This window comes from Panthera leo, chromosome D4 (genome assembly GCF_018350215.1).
Source record: "Panthera leo isolate Ple1 chromosome D4, P.leo_Ple1_pat1.1, whole genome shotgun sequence".
NCBI classification, from domain to species: Eukaryota; Metazoa; Chordata; class Mammalia; order Carnivora; family Felidae; genus Panthera; species Panthera leo.
Window position 1 is genome coordinate 76,461,770 of NC_056691.1, and position 24,703 is coordinate 76,486,472.

Genomic DNA, 24,703 nt, shown 5'->3' on the forward strand with positions numbered 1-24,703 from the left:
AACACACTTAAGCATATGCCCTGCCTCTACCACTTGCTGGCAAGGAACTTCATCTTTCTGAACTTCAGAGCCCTCACCTTGAAAATGAAGATAAAAGATTAAGTTAATGCAAGTAATCTGACCGACAACGCCTTTTGAACGCACCATCATCCCTGTTTTACAGATGACGACCTTGAATCCCAGAGAAGTTAATTGTTCAGAGTGGCATAGGCAAAAAGGGCCATGGCAAGATTTGAACTTAGGACAGTGAAATCCATGCTCTTCAACAACACACTGTACAGAATCTCAGGGCTCCCAACTACCACATCAAGATTCCCTGAATCCATCTGCTGGAGTAATAAAAAAAATTTTCTATTGTTTCCAAAAATGAAGCGTCCCCAGAATAGCACACATCCCTGAATTTATCTTGTTCAGTCTTCAGGCTCCTTGGGAGGCCTCTAAATCCGCATGTAATACAGTCTCCCGAGTCTCAGCTGGTTTGAGACACTGTGAATCGTAATGCCAGCAGTATGAAAACAAATGCCTTCTGCCCAAACCATCGTCTTTCAATTACAGATCACTCTCTCCATTTGGAAGCACTTCCCTTTGCATGCAGACATCTTGCAGTCTGGCACGAGTTAGAAACGAGAAGAGATAGAGAGAGGAGACCCGGGAGAGTAGGGATGGGGGGATACGAGACAGGGAGAGCAGAAGGGAAGGGCATCAACATGAACAGGTGCTCAGAGTTCATCTAGCTCAGGACCCTGGTTGCACAGTCCTGGGGCCTGCCTCTCGTGGGTCCAGGGGCTGGCGTCCAAGGGTGGATCCTGGAGTCGTGCAGTATGGTAACACAGATACAGTCCAACTTAAAATAGCAACAACAACAACAACAACAACAACAACAACAACAACAACAGTGGATGAAACTAGGGTACAGAGAAGTTAAACAGCTTCACCACCCCATCAGCAAGGTAACAGCAGGGCCAGGAATTCTGACTTCTGATCCAGTTCTCTGTAGCATATGGAGGGTCAGTATCCAAAGTGAAAACAGAGGTGTATATGGGGGTGCCCGGGTAGCTCAGTCAGTTAAGCCACCGACTCTTGATTTCGGCTCAGGTCATGATATCATGGTTCATGAATTCGAGCCCCACATGGGGGCTCTGTGCTGTCAGTGTGGAGCCTGCTTGTCATTCTCTCTCTCTCTCCCTCTCTCTCTCTCTATCTCGCTCTCTGCCCCTGCCTCCACTCTCTCTTTCAAAAGCAAATATTTTAAAAGATAGAGGTATGGACAAAGGGGGTTTTGCAGGGATGGCAAAACAGAGTTAAGACTTAAAAGATGGAAAATGAGAGGAAGGAGAGATAGACAGATGGAAATGGAACAAGAGACATCTACAAAGGAGGAGAGCTGGGGAGTATGAAGACAGGGGCAGAGAAGAGGTGAGAAAATGGGGAAAGCCAAAGATGACAGTGCAGGAAAAGTTCCAACAGAAGGGGTCTGACAGCTGCTCCGTCGCCCTCTGATGACGATGCTTGAGCACATCCCCTGCGTGGGTGTGTGTGGGTCCCAGGCCTCTGTGACACTACCTGGCTGACCTCGCCCTGGGCCCCCAGCCCAGCTTCCCTGCCTCAGGGGGCGCCTTCCTCTCTACTCTCCCTTTTCTCTGCTCTACTCTGGATGCGGCTGGATTCACTTCACCTACTCCTTTAAGACCTCCTCTCCTTCAGGAACTTCTCCTCTCCCCTCTGCCTACCGCCCACCCTCCAGCCTCTCCTCTGTGTTTCCATGACACCCCAGTACCCCCGATCATGTTGCTTATCACGCTGGACTTTAAGTCTCTGTTTTAATGTCACCCTCCCTCTCTGAGGAGACTTAGTCTCCCAGGGCCAGGAACTCGGTTTGACCCATCTTACCTCTTACACACATCTTACACACTCAGGGGCTGACTGGTGAAAGCCTGCCTGGTGAATGCGTGATTGGAGAAACCACGCTTTCTCTCTGGCGAGTGACAAATTACGTCTGCGGCCACTGGGGGGCGCTCTTGGGTAACTCCAGCCACGGACCCCAGCGGGGGGTGGCGACACAGAGCAGAACTATTCTCTACCAAACACCTCCAGAAAATAGAGTAAGGCAAGAGTAATTCAAAACTGGAGATCCTTCCAGACTTCACCAGGGGAGGCTAGAACAAAGCCTGCCCTGGTGGATGAAAGACTAAAATGAAAGTCAGAGGAGTGGGTCTCCAGTCTGTGGAACTGGTTAGCTCTGTGGCCTGGGGAAGTCACTCATCACCAAAGGGCAACTGTTCGTGCCATTCGCACAAGCCCGGGTGATGGCCATTATTATCGCCGCCCTCAGCTGTCAAGAATATAGTTGGACGAATGAGCATTAAAGCACTCCCATCTACGGGGGGTGGGGAAGACTTTAAAAATACAAGAAGTGGGCTTATTAGGGATTCTTATTCCGGTTGGCAACACTGACTGCATATCTAACTGCATCACACACGACTTCAGGCACTAGTGATGCAGTTGTGTGCAAGGGGAGCAGAGACACAGAACCAACCAGGGTTTTAAAAGAGACAAGGGCTTGGGGCGCCTGGGTGGCTCAGTTGGTTAAGCATCTGAGTTCAGCTCAGGTCATGACCTCACAGTTCGTGAATTTGAGCCCCTGCTCAGAGCCTGGAACTTGCTTCAGATTCTGAGTCTCCCTCTCTCTCTGCCCCTCCCCCTCGCATTCTCTCTCTCTCTCTCTCTCTCAAAAATAAATAAACATTAAAAAAAAAATTTAAAGCGATAAGGACTTGACAACAAAAGACATACAGGTATCATGCCGTGGTGACATTCTGACCAGAGGGATCAGGGCAAGCTTCAGAAAGGTGGCGATATTCATTCCAGCCAGATCTAGAAGGAGAGTCAGGTGTCGTGAGACACAGCTGGGTCGACACGGCACTCCAGGCTGATGCAAGAGCACTGGCAAACACTGGCGAGGGAAGATGCCCAGGGTGTGTTGGAGGGGGTCCGAACAAGGGAGAGAACAGAAGTGAGGGCTCGAGAGGCAGGGCTGGCTAATACTGACGGCAGGTAAGAGTAGTGGGAATGGTGAATACTGACGCACACACACATACTCCCTCATACACGCACGTGTGTAACTATAGCTATGCCTGCATCTCAACATGCAGTTTTATTTCCACTTCACGAGTGAAGAACAGGAAACGCAGAGGGGTTAAGTACGTGTCCCGGGTAAGTGAACAGTCACGCCGGGATCTACCCTAGGGTCTATCTCCAAAGGCAGTGCTTTCAAACGCTATGCTCCACCTCACCCAACGTTGGACTCAGAAGTGGAGAATTTATCACGGAGGCCAAGTGGGAGCCATTGAAGAAGTATGAGGGAGTGACACAATCTAACAAATGCTTTCAGAAGGTGACTCTGCTGCCACTTGTACCCCATCAGCTTTGGGTGCTTCCCACCTTCCTTTTCCTAATGAAGCCCCTTCGGGGGTGACGAGGGGCGGACATGGTCCATTTGTAGCAGTCCCCAAGTCTCCCCGGGGAGTGCAGGATGGGCCCAGCCCCTCTGACAAGTGCTCCAGCCTCCCTTGGCCCCAGGGAGTGATTTATCAGAGCAGCGTCAGCACGCCTCTGCCCAGCAGCCTGTGATCCAAGGCTGGCGGCCCGGGCTGGGGTTTTTAATTAGCTGAGAGAGGGAAGAGTCAAGCCCTCTCAGATGGAAAGAAAGACACCAAGAAGACTCATAAATCCAGAACCAAGGATCCATCGACTGGAGTCTGGCAGTGGTAGGAGAGGCGAGGGGAGGGGGCCCAGGGGAGAGGGAGGGACAGGCTGGCTCTCTTTTTCTCTCTGTCACAGTCTCCCTTGCTTTCAGGTCCAGGTACCACAGAGAGGATGGGGATCTATACCGCCATTTACATAGGAAACTCTGGGCTGCACCTGCTTCCAGAGTGGCTGTATGACCAGTCAGGGAACCTCATTTCTAGTTCCCCATCTACTGGAGTTGCTGTGCGATTTGAGGCAAAAACTGCAACAGACAAGCCTGCAGACCTTGGAGTAAGACAGGAGCTTCAATCTCTAACCTCTAATCCTCCCTACAACTGTGACATGGGCAAGCTGCTTTCCCTCTTTGTGCCTCAGTTTCCCCATTTATAAAACCAGGATAAGACCTTGTAGTGTAAGGATTAAATGAGATAATGGGGGTGCCTGTGGCTCAGTTGGCTAAGCATCCGACTTCAGCTCAGGCCACGATCTCATGGTTTGTGGGTTCGAGCCCCACGTCGGGCTCTGCGCTGACAGGTCAGAGCCTGGAGCCTGCTTCGGATTCTGTGTCTCCCCCTCTCTCTGCCACTCCCCCACTCATGCTCTGTCTCTGTCTTTCAAAAATAAATAAATGTTAAAAAAAATTTAAAAACTGAGATAATGCAGGCAAAATGCTTGACCTGTAATGGACGCTCAATAAATAACAGCTATTTTACAAACAAACAAACCAATAAATAACAAGTATTTTAAAATTTCTTTTCCTCCCTCTGGGCCTCAGTTTCCCCATATGTAAAACGCAAAGTTGTGCCGCATGACGTATATGGGCTTTTTCTTTTTTTCTAGCACTGATTTTCTCTGGGCATTTTTAGCTGGATCTAAGAAGGCCTGTGTGTGAGGAGAAACAATATTATTCCCATATCTAAATTTGAGGGGCCAGGGGTCCCTTAGAAAAAGGTTGCAAATTTACTTTTTGCTGGTGTCCAGAAGACAGGGCAGGGGCTAAACTGGCATAGAAACCTTGACCGATGCACATTTCACACCCACATAAGCGAGACAATTCTAAGAGCCAGAGTTATTGGCTGCCTCAGCAGTGAGTGAGCTCCCCATCTCTGGAGGAATGCAAGCAAAAGATGGGCAATAGTCTGGGGTGAATGTTCTAAAAGAAATTTAAACTTTGAAATGGGGGGGGCAGGCTTTTTCCTTTAAGGTCTTCACTGGCACTGAAAATATCACAGCCTAATGCTCAGGGGTGATATTAACGTACTGTGTAGTTTCTCACTTAATTCTTGCCACCCAGCAAGATAGGCAAGTGTATTCACACTCCTACTTTATAGATTGGAGACCCAAGATGCAAAATAGCTCAGCTGCTCGCTCAAGGTTGCACCCAGATTGAAGGAGACAGAGCAAGAATAGGAGAAGTTCTGGTGAATCAAACTCTTAAACTCCTTTCTTCATGTTACACAGCCGGCCTCCCATCTCTGATTCTACACCTGATGGCAGAGCCCCAGCCTAGTTCATATTGATTGCAGCTGTCCCTTCCTTCCTCCCCAGCCCCTGTCTCTGTCCCCCGCCTGCTCCTCCACATGTATTTACGCTGGGCTGCCTGGTAACAAACGGCTCGTTACCATGCGGAAGGCGACAGCCGGGCGATTAGTGAAATTTGTTACCCGTGCGTCTCTGAACAAAATTAAATTAAAAGTGCTGCTTCGCTGTCAAGATAAGGGCCAAGCTGCTGAGATAATTTTTCACTCTCAAACACTCAATTACCCAGTGAGGTTGGATCAGATACAATCAAAGGGGGAAAAAAAGAAAAAAAAAGAAAGAGAAAAAAATAGAGAGAGAGGCAGGACCTCCAAGAACAGATGTAAGAGTTGTTATCACTCACTCTGGCCAGGGATGTTAAAGAGGCTGTTGCCATGGTGATGGGGTTGGACCACATGAGACAGGTAGGTGGGTGTGGCCTGCGACTACATCCTGCAATAAAGGAGATGCTCTCCATCCCCATTGTCCTTGCCTTAGGCCAGATGGTATCATTTTTCACTTGAATTATTCCAACAGTCTCCTACCTGATCTCCCTCACCCTTCTTACCTCCCCCATCCAGTTAGAGTGACCTTTCTACCACACAAATCTGAAAACATCGCTCCTTTGTTGAAATCCTGTGATGGCTTCTCACTGTCATCCCGATGAAGTCCAAGTCACGTAGCCAGTGTCACCTCTAGCTCTCTCTCTCTCTCTCTCCTCAAACTTGATATTTCAATGAAATGAACCAGACATATCCCTCCCTCTCCATGTCCTCCCTCCCCCTTTCCTTCCCTCCTTCCTTCCTTCCCTCCTTCCTTCCTTCTTTCCTTCCTCCCTCCCTCTCTTCCTCCCTTCCTCCCTCCCTCCCTTCCTTCCTTCTTTTTCAACAGGGATTCTTTTGTGGGCCTATAGTATGCCAGGCACTCTGCTCAATGTCACTCAATTCCCAGTTCCCTCTGTCGGGGATAATCTTCCACCTTCTTTCAATCAAGAATACCATCTTGTTCCTCAAAACTCAGCCTGGGAATTTCCCATGCCAGCGTGTCTATCAGGATTCCACTAAGCTGATCAGGTGCTCTTCCCCTGGGCCAGCATGGAATTCACTACCGTCTCCTCCTCCATCACAGTGCTTTCCACACTCCAGTGTCATGGTCTACTGGACTGTCTCCACCTACCGAGACTGAGAGACCCGCAAGGGCGAAGTCTGTGCTTCACTTATCTGTGTACCTCCTGAGCCCACTGAGCGGGCTTCCAGGAAGAATCTTGTAAACTGAAATCACCGTGGACTTAAATGGTGAGATGCCTGTTGTAGGTCTCTTCTGGAGATCGGAGAAGCCTCTTTCCTCCTTGTTTTCAGTTCTTTACCATCCTTCCTTTATGTGTCAGTTTTGCTCCTCTGGAGAGCCATCCTTGACATATGGACCCTATATCTCAAGACTACCACTCCAAACCTCCTCAGTCATTAGCACATAGCTTACACTACATCATCTTTCTTTTGTTAAAAGAACAAAAACAAAAAAAAAAGATTACTTTGCAATTAGAATCACAGGTTGCAGAGCCAAGGGCACCATAGAAGTATAATCTATTTTGCTAAAGAGAGACTGAAGCCACAGATTTTGATTGATCTAGTATTCCTCATTATTTCTTACTACCTCTGCAATCTTGAAAATACCTTCAGGGCAAGGATCACCAGTCTTACCCATCTTTGATGTAGTTCCCTAAAGTCTCAATGAGGGCTACACCTGGAGAGCTTCGATAAAATATTGGAGATGCCCAGGCATCTATTAAATCAAACTTCGGGGTGAAGTATTTGTTTCTCAAGCTCACATATGCTTCCTATGTACATAGGGATATGAACCATGCTAAGAAGGAAAAGTAACCTTTACTCAAAACATCATTCAAGGACAGAATACAAGGAGATCATCCTCATGGTCTATGACTCCTTCCACCTGGATCTTTAGTTTTGATTCTTCTTTATCCTCTTTTATTCTTACTCCATAGGTGAAGATGAAATACTTTCATGCCTCCAGGGGTCCCAAGACCAGGCACACTATGGTTTAAATGAATAGCAAAAGAGGGGTGGACAACACTTTTCAAGACTTCAAACCAATTTAAACACTTCTGCATTCAGCTGACCTCGCTACTGAGATACATTCTCCTAGTGTATAAAGTGAAGTGGGCAGACCTGAGGCTACCAGCTACCCATCACTTACCACCTGCCACGGACTGCGCGGAGTGCTTTCCTTGTACTATTTCTTTTCAACCTCAAACTCATTCTTAGTGGAAGGAACGATGCATGTGCCATTACACAGTGAGGAAAGCAGGAGCAAATAGGTGAGAATGACCTTCCCAAGGTCATTCTGCCAAGACTCATAACTGCCTGAGTTTGGCTCCAAAGACCAGAAATTAAACATAGTACACTGGGCTACCTCCAGCAAGTGTACTTACCTCAAACCCCTTGTGGGGACAGACAAGGTATAAATGATAAACAGAAGGATAAACAAATACATACGTATATAACATATGGTGATTCACCCGCATGTTTTTTAAATAAATTGTTCTGTTTGTCCTCGAAAGTAATTATCATGGTTTATAAATTCCGCCCTTCTTAAAAAAATCATTCTTCACAATTATCTTGTTGCATAATATTCCATCGAGTTGATACATCATAATTTACTTAGCCATTCCCCTATTGTTGGATACTCAAGCTCATTCTAATTTGTCAATGTTACAGATTATGCTACACTGACTATCTTCAGGTTCACAGCATCATGAAATATGGGTAGTGTCATGGAAAAAATATGGTCATGATAAAATGTCAAGTAAAAAAATGAAGCGCAAAAGTGTGTGTCGATTATAGTTACAATGATGAGAAAGAATATATATGTAAATGAGGATGGGGAAAAATGAAATAGCCTCTTTGTTCTAGAAGGTTCTTGCTAGTTTCTGTTTTTCTATTTTCCTCTAGTAGTATTATTATGAATTTATATTGGTGAAAAAAAGTAAAAGAAATAGGCATGTCATCCACAGTGGGATTAAAACATCTTAGTCCTCAGAGTGAAGAGGTGAACTTAGAGGTCAGTGGTCTTGCCTTATTCTGGGGACAGCAACCAGAGAAAGAGCTTCTGAAAGGCTGGAACCATGTCTTATTAACCCATGATTCGTAAGAAAGCCATACTGTTCCTGATCTACAATGGGTGCTAAGTGATAAAAGGATAGAATTTCAGATCTTGAAGAAGCCTCAGATATAATGTATTCAAACACCACATCCCAGCTGAATAGATGGAAAGCCAAAAAGACTTGCCCAAGGTTCCCCCAAAATTTGAGTGCAAAAGCTAGAGTTAATGCCATGTTTTCTAAAATCTACTCTAATTAGAAGAAGCAGATGGTTAGCAAATTCACTCCATGGAAGCCACGGAAGAAAAGTCCCCCATCAGTCCCAACACAGGATGGGTTTGACACACTGACCTGGGGTACTGTACAGTGTGATGCGTGTTGAGTTAGTTACAGATCTCCCTCAGATCCCTAGGTCCTGCAGCCTTTAAGATGTTGTCATGACAAATGTCTCTGACCTGAGGCATCTGCTTCCTTCCCAGGCAGCATTAAGTGGTTTGACTATACCTGGGACATTGACAGAAGAACACTTTCAACCTGGGTCCATGACTGAGGGACACATTCTGGGCCTCCTTCTGGTCTACACCCTCTCCTAGGATTGTCTCCTCCTGCCATGCCTTCATTTACCACCTGATGGGAATTCTAAATCCAAAATGGCCCCAAGATTCTCACCCCCTGAACACACCGTGCATTCCCCTCCTCTTGAATGTGGGTGAGACCATGAATATGATGGGAGAATACTCTATGATTAAGTGTTGGGATTTTTCAGATGTAATTAAGGTCCCAAATAAGTTGACTACAAGTTGATCATAAAGGAATTTATCCTGGATGGGTCTGACCAAATCAAATGAGCCCTTAAAAGAGGCATTGAAGGAAGAGCGTCTAAGAGATGCCCTCCTGCCTTGAAGAAGCCAACAGTCATGCTGTGAACAGCCCCCATGGGGCTACAAGAAAGGTCCTGATGGGGGCCTCTAAGACCTGAGAGGGTCCCTGACTGACAGCAGCAGCAAAACAGGCACGTCAGTCATACAGCAACAGGAAATGAATTCTGCCAAGAACCACACCACGTGCGTTTGAAAGAGGGCCCCGAGTCTCAGCGGAGACTGAAGCCCCAGTTGACTCCCTGATTTGAGACCCTGAGCAGAGAACCCAGTTGTGACATGACTGGACTTCTAACCTACAGAACCGCTGTGAGATAATCAACGTGTGTTCTTTGGAGCTGCTATGTTTGTGGCAGTTCATTACACAGAAAGAGAAAGTTAATACACAGCCCCAGAGTGCTGGGCCTCTCTCTTCTCTCAGTGAGTGCTCTCCTGCACTCAGAGACGGCCGGCATCTCTATCGGGTAGTCCTACAGGCACCTGAGAGGCAGCGGCTCTCACACCAAGCTTACCCCTTCTCTCCTAAAGGTCTGCTGCTCCGCCCTTCCCCAGCGCTATGATTCTCTCTCCAGCCCCTAAGCCAGAATCGGATGCTCATCCTCAGCAATCCTCAATGGCTCACCTTCTTGGAGCCAGACAGTCATTGGGCTCTAACTTTGTTTCCACCTGTTCCTGACAGGCAGCCCTTCCCAGGTGCTCTCTTTCTACCTCAACAGCCTCCTAACTGGTCTGCCACCTCTAGTCTGCCCTCCTAATGGCACTTCCTCCACTGTGGAGAGAGTGATAGGCTTAAAACAGAAATAGGATGATGGCTCTCTCTTCTTCAAAAGCCTTCTTGGGCTCCCCATTTCACATAGGTTCAAGCGCAAGCTCTCTCTGGCTCATGAGGAGATGCGTTCATGGTCAGCCCCCATGCATGCATCCCTCAGGTAGCAGCTTTAATGTTAGTTCTTCAAAGATGCCTATCATCAATTTCCCCATTATTTTAGTTCCCTCTGTCTTTTCTTGTTCAAAGGCACTTCTCCCCATTGGAAATGATATATTAATGTATGTATTTATTTGTGAAATACTTCTCTTCCTTCCCTTTTCACCCTTGCAAGACTGCAAGACTGATGAGAGGAGTCACATCATTGGTCTATTTGTTATGATATACCTGGTCCTTACCATAGACTCTCAGCAGAATTAGGTATTTAGCAAAATATTAGTTGATCAAGGGAATGGATAAAAATGAATGAACTCGGTATTCAATGTCTTTCTTGATCCACTCCCAGCCTTTTTTCTCACTATCTTCATTCATATACCTTATACTCCAGTGACACACAATTCCACTTAGTAATCATAAATCCTGAAAAGTGGGATTATCACCTTCATTTTTGAGAGGAAGAAACCAAGGCCTGGAAAGTAAATCAATTTGTCGAAGATCACCCAAAGTGAGAGTTGGGGACTAAATAAGGTCACGCGTGCAAGCATCTTGCAATGTGCTTGACACATAGCAGGCGATCTTGACTGGTAGGTTTCACCTCTTTATCTGGGAAAGAATTTTTGCAAGGTAAGAGAATCCTGGCCGTCCCGCAGGATTGCAAAAAAAAAAAAGGGGATGACAGAGTGTTCATGCTTGGGGCGGGAGGCAGAGAGTCGCAATCTCTCAGTGTAAGGAACAGGGGGGAAAATCCTGCTGAGCCTAGTTGAAAAACAAGAAAGCGAGAGAGACTGATTATTCCTTCTCGCTACTGTAAGCAACTAAAAACGACATGTTTGCTTTATCGCCTTTGGTCTCCCATTTGATTCCTGACAGCCGTCTCCCTCCCTTCGATGCAGGGCTGGGCTGTCAGGTGCTGAGCTGGCTGGCATCGCAAAGGAGGAGGAGAACTGAGAACAGTTTAAACAATATTTCAGGGACCATCTCGGGCTTAGGGAGGAGTTTTTGAAGTTGTCTGCCTCCTTCATTGCATTCAAGGAACCCTCATTTGTCAACATTGCTTGATGTTTCTGCAGGTTGGAGAGAGGTAGTCTGGGTGGAATCTTTAAGAGGAAAAGAAAACCCAACAACAACAGCAACAACAACCAAACCAAAACAAAACAAAAACAACCCAATGTCTACTTCCTCTGAGGTTTGAGGGAAGGGAGAAAAGAGAGACATCAGACAGTGGGATTTTTAGCCCTTAACTATTCTGAATACATAATCTTCTCTTCTCTAATGTCTCAATAAATGGGGCCAAATGCAGGTGTAGATCAAAGCTAGGTTTCTGCATTCGACTGTTCTTTCAGTAAGAGAAATCCAAACTCCCAGTCTCATCTCTCCATGAGGGCAACTGGAATCTCTCCAGATGGTCTGCATAAGCTACTGGAACCATCCAGAGAAAGGTATCCACCTACTGCAAACCACAAACAGCTATCTACCAGACCGAGAGTTGTGATAAGAGGGAAGATCTTCCTAGAGGCTAATACTGGGGTGTGGTGACAACAGACTCTGGAACCAACCAAAATGGGATTCAAGCTTCAGACCCGCAAGGCCATTTTGATTCTGTGACCTTGGAGAGGTCACTCTGTCTGCTGTTAGTTTCATTCTTTTACATATAACGCAAGGGCAATAACTGATCACGTAGGAAGTTTAGTGACTAGGCAATAGACTTGGCACCAAAGCAGCATTTAATGAATGGTTTCGATAGACTGCTACTCCTCTTAATAACTGTTACTCAAGCTCCTGGCTTGGGAAAGGGGGGATACACTCAATGGGGGCCCAATGGGGGCCCAATGCCAGAAGAGGAACAGGGATGTGCTGGGGGCTAATGTGTCAAGAAACGCATAGTTTTCTCAACTCTGGATGAAAGTTAGAATCTGGAAAGGATTTTATACCAATACCCATACCCCTGGACCAGGCAATCCCATGTAATGGGCCTGAGATAAGTATATGTAACTGGTGTTTTAAAAAGCTTTCCAAGTGATTCAGAGGTTTAGTTTGGCCATAAAACCACCCAGTTCCAACAGTCCTTACCACACAGCTGAGGACAGCTGTCCTGCTGTTGGCTCTGACCTGACCCAGGTTTCAGGACTCACTCCAGAGCGTCCAAGCTTCTACTTAGGCCCTAAATACCCAGTCTCCCCAGCTGACCCTGTCATCTATTTCTGAAAAGAGATCCAGTGCACAGAGCCTTGGACTTTGTGGCTTCCTTTGTCCTATTCTCAGTGCACGGAGTGGTCCTAGGGTAAATTCTGGATTGCTCAGACTATGTCTAGACAATGGTTGTGCACCCCAGCCTGCAGCTAAATTCTTCCTTCTTACTGACAGGTTCTTCTCAGTGATGTGATGGTAAATGCTTAACAATGAGCTCTCCAAGGAGGAAGGGGAAGCTTCCATTACTGTGTTTGCCAGTTTCCATGGTGTGAATACATCCACTGCAGCTGATGATAAGCTACCAAAGCGACATCACTCAGAGCAGAATTGGGAATGAAAAGCACAGTAGGCTCTTACAAATTGGTCTGGGTTGGTTCCAATGTAGCAGTGGAAGTTCTATCTTATGTTTTCCTACTGGGACCAAATACCAGGACTCCCACTGCTGGTGGTGCCCTGGGAAGGCTGGTCCCTATGGGCACCACTTTTGTCCTCCATATTGAACTACTTCTCAGTTCCTGAGTTGGTTCCGACCACTCTTATTCGTGGTCCTAGCTCTTCCCAGGGCAGATGGCCATGGAGGACTTAGAGTTGACGCCAGGAAGTTGTCCTGGATCCGATCAGCAGGCTTTGTGCATCAGCAAGGACATAGGTATCTGCCTCTTGTCTCTAGCACATGCCTTGTTCTAGGTACTGCGGTACATGTCTCACGCGTTACCTCAATCACCTAATGGTCTGGTCAGATTTTAAAACCAAACCACTTAAGTGCAAATCCCAGCTCTCCTTACTCCATGGTAGTCTAGATCTCAGCTTCCTTATCTGTAAAATGAAGATGAAAATAATCCCATCCGACGGTACTCTTCCAAAGCATGTGGGGTGACGCATATAAAGAGCACAGACAGGTGTAGAGAAAGTTCAGTACATCACATACTGTGCTTCCTGTCTTGTCCTCTTCCTCCCTCCTGGTTGTCTACTTCTCTGTCAATGGACACTCAGAATAGTATTACCAACATGAACTTAGAGAGCATCCAGTTTTACTTCCTTGGTTGACAGAAAGGAATCAGAGGCTCAAAGTCTTGGTCAGTTCTCATAAACAAACACCTGGGATTGGAACCTTCCAGTAGTCATGGCACTTTGTTGTGCCAAGCACTTTGGTGCTTCCTCCCTCCATTCTTGTCTCCATCTTTCCCACCCAGCTCACCCAGCACCCTTGCTCCCTGGCTTTCCACCCTGTCCTAACCTGCCCCGGTTTTCCCCATCCCCATGTTGAGGCCCTGGGATCACCAGATAAGCCTACCTCTGCTGGCATGCTCTCACCTGTGGGCCCCCAGGTAACCTTTTGTCATGCTGTCTTCTGTATGAGTTCCTGCTACTGGGGAGGAGCAGACCAGATGGGTCAATGAGGATGGGGGAAATAAGGACTTTGGAGCCCTGCTTCTCTGTCCCCTCCATACCAGGACCACCATTCCCTCCCTCCACAGCTTGGGTACTGGATCACTCTTTCAAGGTCACTCTAGATACAAAGGCTTAGAAAATGATTAAATACCTAGCCACCAATCTTTGGTGTTTACCCTTTTCTGAGTAGAAGGTCCTAGAAGGGTGCCCTGCAGGCTAGCTTAAAGCATCCTGCAGGTGTGCCTGTGGAAGAGGCTGACCTCAGGCAAGGCACAAGGACGCAAAGGGAAAACCCATATTGCAATGTCCCCAAGAGGTCAGCCCAAGCAAATTCATGTTCTTACTGAAAAGGTTTAGTCTTTTTTTTTTTTTCTAGAAGCAAAACCAATGTGCAGGTCAACACATTGGGAAAAAAAGGCCATGAAACCATGTGTGTCTGAGGCACTCATTTTGCTGTGCTTAACTGGTTACCATTTAATGAACGGTGATTGCAAGGCAGGCACACCCAGCTAAGTATGTCCTGTGCACACATGATCTCCTTTAACCCTCACACCAAGCTTAAGGAAGAACAGAAGGACTAATACTAGACTGATCTTCCTTAACCCAGGACAAACTGAGGCTCAGAGAAGGAAAGTGCCTTTCCCTAAGCCACACAGCTAGGAAACAGCAGACCAAGGGCTTGGACCCCTACCTGCTGTTTCTGAAGCCAAGAATTAGCCTAGAAGGACAACTGTTGACTTAATACTTTGGTCTGGAAATAATTTCAAACTGATGGAAAAGCTGCAAGTATAAGAACATCTGTACGGCCTTTGCCCAGATTCCCCTGCTGTTAAAATTTTGTCCCATTTGCTTTGCCAGTTGAAAAGGCAAACACTGTCACCTTGGGGAAAAGGCTTCCCTTCCCTGAGCCTTTGTTTCTGTATACATAAAATGGAACGAGTCCTTTCTTTAGGAGTGAAAAAAATCCTGTGCTCTGAAAGGAAACAGTGGCTAAAGGATGGGGTGGCTCCTGTCTATTTCTCTGGCCCATGTGCCATTATTCCCCAAACCACAGACCTGGGCTCTTCCCAGTGTCTGCCATCGCTCCCATTTGTGCCCCCCTTCCCCAGAGCACCACGTAGCCTCTCCCCTCATAACGGGAAGGTACTGATCTGTTAAACTTTCATGCCACCCCATTCCCACTTCCCAGAGTCTCTGCTCCACCCTGGCATCCTCCCCTTCTATTTCAGGATGGTCTCCTACCCTCAAGCCCCAAAGGCGTCAATTTCTGCACATATGGCTTGAATTTTCCCTCACCTGTCCTTTTCCCTTAGGAGAGGATTAATCCATGTTTGCACATGCGTGCATGCAGGCAGGGAAAATCAAGAAGAAAAATTCACATATCCATACAGTTTAGCAGAAAGTTGAGTTTATAATTCAAGAGTTCTTATCACTCACAGAACATCTCAGTTTAAGAATCACATAATTAAGGGGCACCTGGGTGGCTCAGTCAGTTAAGCATCTGACTTCAGCTCAGGTCATGATCTCGCAGTCTGTAGGTTCGAGCCCCGTGTTGGGCTCTGTGCTGACAGCTCAGAGCCTGGAGCCTGCTTTGGATTCCGTGTCTGCCCCTCTCCTGTTTCCCTGTTTGTGCTTGCTCTGTCTCTCAAAAATAAATAAACGTTAAAAATTAATAAAAAAGAATCACAGAATCAAAACTACCAACTCAAACAAAGATATAGGCAAAAGCAGGGGCGGGCAGCCATGCTCTGGTTCTCTCTGCTGGGGAACTAATTGGCAAAGCTTAGAAGAAAGTGCATGAGATTGGGAAGAAGAAAATGTGGGTTTCTGAAACTGGCTGGGCAACCAGCTAATGAGAAGACCAAAGTCCAAAGAGGGAGAGATAGTAGCCCAAGGCCACAGGGCCAACCGCACAGAGCCGGGCTGGGAGGCCCCTGCCGGGTGCTTGCACTGTTGGAACCATCCAGCAGCTGTAGCTGCTTTGTCTGCTGCTCAGCACTGTGCCTGGGGCTGGACAGGCCATCTGCACTTCTCATCTGGCCCTTCAATTATACACTAGCTTATCCTGATCAGCACTGCTTCTCTGTGTGAACTGCATCACCCCCTAGGAGATTATAACCACCTTGAGGCTTGCAGCCTAGGCCCCATTTCCCACAATGCCCAGCATCATGCTTAGTAAGGTTGTTTGTTTCATAAATATAAGTTAGACTCGAATGAGCTTCAGAGTTGGTAACATGAGGCATAAATACTGTTGTTTGACAGATAGGAAAACTGAGGCTTCAAGAAGACATGTGCTTGGCAAGGGTCACTAAGTGAGTCAGTGGTAGGGGTATAGACTTCAATACGTATCTCCTAACTCTGGGTCCACTGTCCTTCCGAGTGTCATCTCTGGTTAATAAAGGTGAAATTCTGCCCAGTGGGAACCTATCATATCCAGCTACTTCATTAGTTAATCCTGTGGGGTACAGTCAGAATTGTCATACCCCAAACAAGTGATGGATTGAATGATTATTTATTTGACCATACACAGACCTCTGTGCTTGATAAATAGGCTCCTTTAGGCAGCAAGATCATGCATGATAGGAGATCAGATTCATTACACAAAGCATTCTGAGATTTCACTCAAGTGTCCTGGACTAGTCCTACAAGTGAGGGCCACCTATATGATGTGGGGGTTTTAGGGTAGGGGTGAGCAAACTGTGAGCGACAGGTGAAATCTGGACCAGCATCTGATTTTGGACATAAAATTCCTTAGGACACACGTATATTCATTCATTTATGTGTTATCTTTGGAAGCTTTCAAGGTACCAGAGCAGAGTTGAATAGTTTCAAAAGTAACTGCATGGCCTGCAAGATGAAAAGGTTTATGAATTGGCCATTGATATTAAAAAGGTTGCTGACTCTTGATTCAGGAAATCTCACCAGACACACACACATCTTGGTCTCTCAGTCCCTATTCCTCAGGTTCTTTGTCCCTCTTCCTGTCTGCCCACTCACCATATTGATTACTACTGTTCTCTGCTTATGGGTTCCACCTGGTTCTCCCAGACGCCTTTGAATGACAGTCCCGGGGCCCTTACAAAAAACCAGAGCCTCAAGGAAGCCAGGGTGGAATCTCAGACTATCATAAATCTCCTTTCCAGTCGCTCCTAGTGCCAAAAATGAAATTTCAGCTGACTTAAGTTTGGGTTCGGGATGTTTCCAAGGAAAGGGGAATTTTGGGAGAAAGGAAAAAAATTCGGAGTCCTGGAACCTCCCATCTCTGGACTTGCACTCTGGGAGACAGGTGTCAACAGCTCTATTTTACATGGAAGGCGATGCCGCTCACCCATGGCCACACCAAGGGGATGAGGTAAAGGCAGGATTCACAGCCAGGTGTAGCTGACTCTAGCACCTTCTACATCAACATGCTAGAGTGAGACTAGGTAGGAAAACCCCATTAGATGTTCCCTCTCTCCTCCCATCCCATGCCTTCTCTCGACCATTAGCTCTAGGTGTATCCTTCTCTGCTGGGGAACCTCCTAAACTTGTCACATCCCTTCAGATTGCACACACTCCAACCGTGCTCAAAGAATCAGGCAGAGTGGGTTTTCAACCTCAGGAGTTAGGCCCTCCTCCCCACTACCTGGCATGTCCTTCCCTGGAGGCCTTGAAGTACAAGAGCTGGGCAGCGCTGAGGCCTCAGTCCTGCTCACCAGGGGCAGACCCTTTTCTTGCACGTGGAAATGGAGTGAGCAAAGACAAGAGACGCTGACAGAAAAGCAGCATCCGCCCTGGGCACTTATAATAATCCAGACACCGGGCCAAAAATTTCTTTCATTCATTCGTTAGTCGTTCATTCAAATATATTAAGCCGGTGCCCACCCCGGACCCATCCCCGTGTTAGGTGCTGGGGATGGGAAGGTAAGTACAGATGGCAATGTGCCTCTCCTTGGGGTGCTTCCAGCTCCGTGGAGGATACAGACATCACCCAGAGAACACACTGGTAAATAGAATATTAGAGTGGGGATGAAGTCTGCAGGGTAAGCACGCAGGAGCTACCACATAAGGAAACAGCAATCAGGCATGGGATGACACAGCGGAAGGCATACCATTTAAGTGGAGATGTCCCAGCGAGTCCAAGGGTGGCGCGGGGGGTGGCTGTTCCAGGAAAGTTCTGGTGGGACAGATGTGGGAGTGCTGGAGAAGAGGCCTGGGTGGCAGGAGGACACAGAGCCCGGGGTAAATGGGCGGCCAACCACTCAACACATTCATCCGAAACGCAGAAGGAAGGACTGAAGGCTTCTTAGCCAGAGAGGCAACATGATCCCTACTTACATTTTCAAAATGATCACTCTGGCTGCAGGGTTGAGAAGGGACTGGAAGACACTAAGTGACATGGTTGAGAAGGGATTTTAGCTGTTTTCAAGCAAAGGATGGAGGTGATACCGACTGGGATGAAGGTGATAAAGAGGGGAGAGCTTGCTGCTGGGGGTTGTAGTTATAAAGATGTTCAGGCTCCAATTTAATCCTCACACTGACCCCAAGAGGGCGCTATCACTACCTCATTTCAAACCAAGAATACCAGTGGAGGTTCAGTCAGTTTAGCCTCAGAGTCTTGATTTCAGCTCAGGTCATGATCCCGGGGTCCTGGGAAGGGAGGGAGGAAAGGAGGAAAAGAGATAAGAAGTGCGGGATGGAGGAAAGGGGGAAGAAAGAAGGAAGGAAGAATCCCCCAGGAAACAGCTGGAGAAGAGAGGGGAGAGAGTGGTGGGGAAAAGGGCAAGAGAGGAAGAGATAATAAGGAGAGAAGAAGAAACAGAGAAAAGAGAAGAGAACAAAGGAAAGACGGAGGGATGAAGAGAAGGAAGCCTGGAGACACGAAGGAGGGAAGAAGAGAGGAAAAGGGGAGAACAAGAAAAGAGAAACAGAAATTAAACAAGCAGGCAAGCAAGCCAGCCCAGCACACTGAGAAGGAAGAGGAAGACACAGTGGGAGCCAGAGGCAGAGGGAGGGAGGAGGGCTTGCCATCAGTGGACACGCAGAGGGACAGAGTGGCAGCCGTCTGCTGGCAGGAGGGGCCAGGAAGGAAGGTAGGAGAGGATGCATCCCAGCCGTGTCCTCCCCACCCTGGAAACACAGCCTGGCCTTCCGCAGTACATGGAGGCATTGGGCCAAACTGTTTATCTCCAATCTGGTGGCTCACATTTGCTTTTCTTTTTAAAGTTTAACTCCGATTTACAAGGGGCGTGCTCTGTGATGGATGTTTTTCCAGTTAGTTGTAAACAGCCCAGTCCTGCAGAGGAGACCCACCGACTTCCCCAGCCCTCGTTCTGGCTGCTGGACTGGGGGAGGGAGAAGACGGGTCAAGAATATCATCCATCACCAACTCCAAAATCCCCAACACAGCAAGATACAAGTGAGCCAAGGCTCGGGAAGGGATGAGAGGCAGGCCTGATTATTCCAAGGCTGAGAAACCTTCCAAGCTTATGTGTCAGAAGAGATACTCCCCACACAGGGCCTGTTCGATGAAAGGTGCCAGGGTACGGGACATAAGGAAACCAACAATGAGGGCTGAACTCACATTACTAATGTCTACCTTAGCAGGTGCCATGACAAATTTTTTCTGTAACTTAACCAAAATTCATCTCTAGGTCTATGAAGGCCATTTCACAGATGAGAAAACTGAGGTATAGGGAAGGTAGATACCTGCCTAAGAGCAAAATTTGCCCAGAGAAGCTACGTGACTCATGATCTTTGAATGTCCACCATGCATGCGTGGAATGCATGCAAACTGTTTCACGACGGAGATTCTTTCCCTCTTCCCTACCCTGGGTCCTTCTTCAGCCCACTTTGGTGCAGAGGTGAGAGGGCCACATGCCTTGATTAGTTGCCAGAGGACCCTTGCTTCTTCCTGGGCCTGGTCCAAGCCCCTGGATCGCTCCTTAATCACAAGCATGGATTACAGGCCTATGTCCCTCTGTTCTCTTCCAAGATTGCAACCTTGAATTTGCTATTTCCCCATCATTAGAAAACACTCAGGGATGAGGAATTACATTCACGGGTGAAATACGCTCTATTCTCCCCTCAGGAGTATGTGTAACCATCAAAGAACAGTGGACATCAGCATCAAGGTTGTCGCCCTTTCTGGAGTGCCACTTCTGCATCTGACGTCTCCTTACCTTTAGTGTCACTGAGAGAAATAATGATGCATCAATACGGATTTCATCTGTTGAAGACACAGTCCAGATAGTCAAAAGGAGTCCTCTTTATAGGAACCAACTACAGAACTTTCTCTCTGGTCCTGGTTGTCAGGTAAAGAGAATTTCCTGAACAAATGGTTCTAGCCCATAGACCCTGCACATTTTATTGCTGAGTATGTTTCCTTCTGGACTTTGATTGCTAAATCTCTGCATTAAATTGCCAGCTCCTTCTAAGAACTACACAACACAGGATGGCATAGATCACCTTGCATCGATCTAACCTGGGTTTGAATCATTTTCTTTATTCTTATTTTGCTTTCAATCTGATTCCCTTCGTTATTTCATTTCCTGTGCTGGATTTTTTTTTTAACTGCATGAACTTAAAAAAAAAAATTCTTCCCCAAATCCTTTGGGGAATGACGTAGGACAGAGAGCAAATAAAGAAGCTATACAAGGACCATCACTGGTGTAGCCAGGGTTTCGGATGCCAGGCTGCATTAACCAGATCAGGACAAGGTTGGAGAAAAGCCGAGGTTTGTGCCTGAGCACAAAGTCTGCTTCCCAAGCATACGTCTTGCACACGCTAGTTCTGGAACCTTCCGGAACCTTCCCAAGGACTCCCTTACCTTTGCTGCGGCGGCGACTCCGGTACTGCTCCGTGTAGAACGTCAGCTGTGTTTCGTCATCTGCCTCTGAACCTGAAGTCCCCTTGGTTCTCCCAAAGCTGATTCCCCCTGAAAGGAACAACAATCCATTAGTCATAGAGGCCTCCTGGAGCTTGTTAAATCCCTCATCCGACCCAAAGATCAGCAACCCCATCACCAGACTTCTTTCTGTAAAATCCCAAGTGACCCAGAAGCTGGCATGATTTATGGAAGGAGTTTGGGCTCTGCAGCGAGGCAGATCTGGGTTCTAACCGTGACGTGGTAGCCACAAGCTGTGTGACCTTGAGGGACACCTCCCCTCTCTGAGCCCTGGGTTGTTTCTTAACCAAACAGGGACAGTTACTACTGACCTTGTAGGGTTGCTTTGAAGATTAAAGGAGATATAATATATAAAATATCTGGTCTGTGGTGGGTACTAACTGACAGCTATGTTTTTGCTTCATATGATGAGCCTGCCTCTAAAAAAACACTTCGGGTAACTTAATTTCATACACATTTCAAGCAAGTGCTTACTAGATGCCAGGCCAAGAGTGAGACACTGGAGAACCAAAGATAGATACGGCCCAGTCCGTGCCAGCCAGGGGATCGTAAGCTAGTCAATGAGATAAATGGGATCCTAAGGAGCCTTTAACCTAATTCATGGTTATGTTTTTCCACACAATGAGATGCTGAGAACATGGGGGAGAGCAATCCATCCCCACACGGAGGACCTGGGAAGGTTTTATGGAGGAAGGGGGATTTTAAGTCAGGGCTGAAAGGATGAATGGGGCTTCAGTGGCAGAAAATGGAGTTGCAGGTAAAGGGAAGAGCCTGAGCATCCCTGGGGACAGGAAGCGGGGTGGGCAGAGGCCATGCTGATGGGAGTACTGACTGGAAGGATCACTGGAGCCACACGGTGGAAGTCCCTGGGGGCCACACTGAGGACAAGGGGCCTTCCTATGGGCGTCACAGAAGGTTCCAGGGCAAGAGGAGTTCATCAGCTGCACATGCCACGACAGATACCACAGAGGCCTCAGAGTGGGTGCCGCAGAGGGCAAGCAGGTGCAAGGCTCAGTGATCCCTTTGCGAGAGGCGACGAGGGTCTGGGTGAGGCAGGGGACATTGAGGATACAGAGGAAGAAAGGGGAGCAAGGGCTGTTTAGGGACACACTCAGGAACAGGAAGGCCGATGGGCGAGGCATTCACGCTACGAACAGTGGATTCCAAAAGTGTTAAAGAACCAGAGGGATATATGCCAAAATACTAGGAGCAGTTAATTGTGCAGGGAGGAATACAGATAATTTTTATTTTCTCTGTGCTACACACACACACACACACACACACACACACACACACACACACATATGTAATCACTAACAAAAAAGCACAGAGTGTGTGAAGAGAGGGATTAAAGCATTAGTAAACTCTGTGCCCAGAGAGGATACAGTCAGGGGAGAGCTGCAGAGAGTGTTGGGGGCACGGGGGCGGGCAGGGGAGCAAAGGGCCTTTGTTTGGGGAAATTGCCTCAGGTACAGAAGCTTCAGACACTGACATCGATAGACTGTCTCTGGAGGAGACTCAAAAACCTAGTAGAAGTGGCTGTCCTGGATGGAGGAGAGGGTGAAGGTTAGGGATAGTGGGAGACCACTTGTCACTACAAATATTTTGTAACTTTTGAGTCAAGTGCCCTACAAACAAACCTATTACCTGTTTGAATATCTTACGCGAGGAACAGAAAAACATACATCAGAGGGAAACACTGCTCAACTCAAGAGAGAGTTTCCTATGTCATTTCCTCTATAGGGCATCTGAAATGGCATTCGGTATATGGAAACCCTGCCTGAGACACTCTGTCTACAATATGGTTACTGTGCATGCATTCATCCATTCCAGCAACATGCGGAATGATCTGCTTTGTGCCTAGATGTCTGTATGTTACTGCCTACAATCCTCATCATGAAATTCTCATAAGGAAAGTGTAATTAACAAAATAGATCATGAAAGGCACAAGGACCTGTGTGGGCAAAGTTACTTAGGGGCCAGAGGTCACACAGCTGATGAGTATGAGGATTCAGATTCAAGGCTCGTCTGTCCGGCTCCACATGTGAGCTTTCTAGATGCAAACTGCTTTCCTGGAAACAACTCAAGAGGGAACCTTAGGGAAGGCAGACGGTCCTTAAAGCATCAAGGCACCAAGTACTATGGTAGGAACTTCACATACGCCTTCCTATTCCAAACGAACAGTACTCCTTGGAGGGAGGTATATTGATATCAGCCCATTTTACAGATGAGGCAACCAAGGTTCAGAAGACAAAAGTGATTTGCTAATAATGAGTGAAGTAGGACTTGGTACCCACGTGTAACCGAGGCCAAGTTCAAATTTTCAGCCATTTGTGACACGCCCTTCCCAAATTAATGCTCTGGAAAATGGAAAGATTAATGCCTGCCCTCTCCCTCCCCTGAGACAGCATGTTGTAATGGATGGGAAAAGTATAGGGGACAACAATGTCTGATCTTTGTCCTCAAATGTATCTTTGGCCTTGTCCCTGTCTCTTAGTGTAAACATCACCATTTCCCAGCAATTAAGGATAGGGCCTGGAGACAGCAGGAGACCCTAGATTCTGCTAGACACAGTCCCTCACTTAAAGGATCTCCTTTGAAAGGGAGATGGCATGGCCCTGTGGACACTCTGGAAGCAGTGGAAGAGCAGAGGTGTCCAAAATTCAGTTTTTACATTGCCACTGAAATATTTTCCTGTTACAGAAAAAGGGAAGAGGGAAAAAGGGAGGGAGGGGAAAAAAAGGGAAGGAAGGAAGGAAGGAAGGAAGGAAGGAAGGAAGGAAGGAAGGAAAGAAAGGAAAGGAAAAGGAAAAGGAAAAGGAAAAGGCAAAGGAAAAGGAAAAGGAAAAGGAAAAGGAAAAGGAAAAGGAAGGCTTTTGGTCATCTACACATAATTCTTGGCCAACAGGAAAATGAAGGCATAGGATAAAATAGTTGCTTTATGTGCAGGAAGCATCTGTCATACTTCCTGCTGTGTCTGGGGCAGCAGAAAAAAAGGGAGGAGTCTGTCCTGTCAGGAATCTACCTCCATATCCCCTACAATTCTCTACCTTACCCCCTACTTAAAGCTTTACAGCCAAATCCTCCCTCCCTCCCTTCCTCTCTCTCTCTCATTTTCCTCTCTCATTTTCCTTCCTCTCTCCTCTCTCTCTCATTTTCCTTCCTCTCCCAAACAAATGACCTATTATGTTCCTGCCATGGTGACCATGACAGACAGGAGTCGGTTCTTTCTCTATTGGGACAGTCTAGCAGGTGTGAGAGAAAGTCGCCAGACAATTCTAATACAATAATAATAATAATAATAATAATAATAATAAGCTAACTATTACATAGCACTGTCTCTGCCAGGCATTGTTTTAACCCTTTACCTGTACCGATAACTCTAGGAGGTAGGTTGCTACTTTTATTCCCTTTTTAATGGATGAGGAAATGAAGGCACAAGGGAAGTAAGTAATTGGCCCAGGGTCACACAGCTTGTCAGTAGCAGAACCACAATGCAAATCCAGGCAGTGACTGCAAAGTCTATTCCTTTAGTCTCTATGCCAGCATACAATAAAATATGAGCAGATAGCTCATGTAACAGCTATCCTTACAGGTAGCTGTAAGGAAGGCATTATGAACCTTGTCTTGCTGGTGAATGAACCATGTTTCAGAGAGCTGATGGCAGATAGTAAGTGAGGGAGCTGAGACTGAACCAGGTCTGTCTACCGACAAAGCTGGCCTCATGGCTAAAATAACCTGGGGAACTATGCTCGTGTGTGTGTGTGTGTGTGTGTGTGTGTGTGCGCGCGTGCGCGCGTGTGCGCCTGCGAGAGTGTGCATGTGTGTGTACCCAGAGGCAGAGAAGTGGCAAAGCTTGACGATTTGATCTGAGAAGGTTAGCAGGTGTGTTACCTCCCCCAACGCCAGGGAGCATTTGCTGCTTCTCGCCACTCCTCTCCAAGGGACCACTGAACTTGTGCTCTTGGTAGGACTCCATTCAGGCTTCGCTAGATCCTAGTGATGCTCCACCATTCCACATGCCCAAGCACATGGAGATCACACCCCTG

At 47.1% G+C, this 24,703-nt stretch overlaps 1 protein-coding gene across 1 annotated transcript in view; it reads right to left on the reverse strand.

Moving 5' to 3' along the window:
- ASTN2 (astrotactin 2) overlaps window positions 1-24,703 on the reverse strand; it is an 874,784-nt gene that overhangs the window by 547,653 nt on the left and 302,428 nt on the right. Inside the window, exon 5 of the mRNA XM_042912372.1 lies at window positions 20,577-20,684. Coding sequence (XP_042768306.1) covers window positions 20,577-20,684 — 108 coding nt within the window. The remainder of the gene's footprint in view (window positions 1-20,576; window positions 20,685-24,703) is intronic.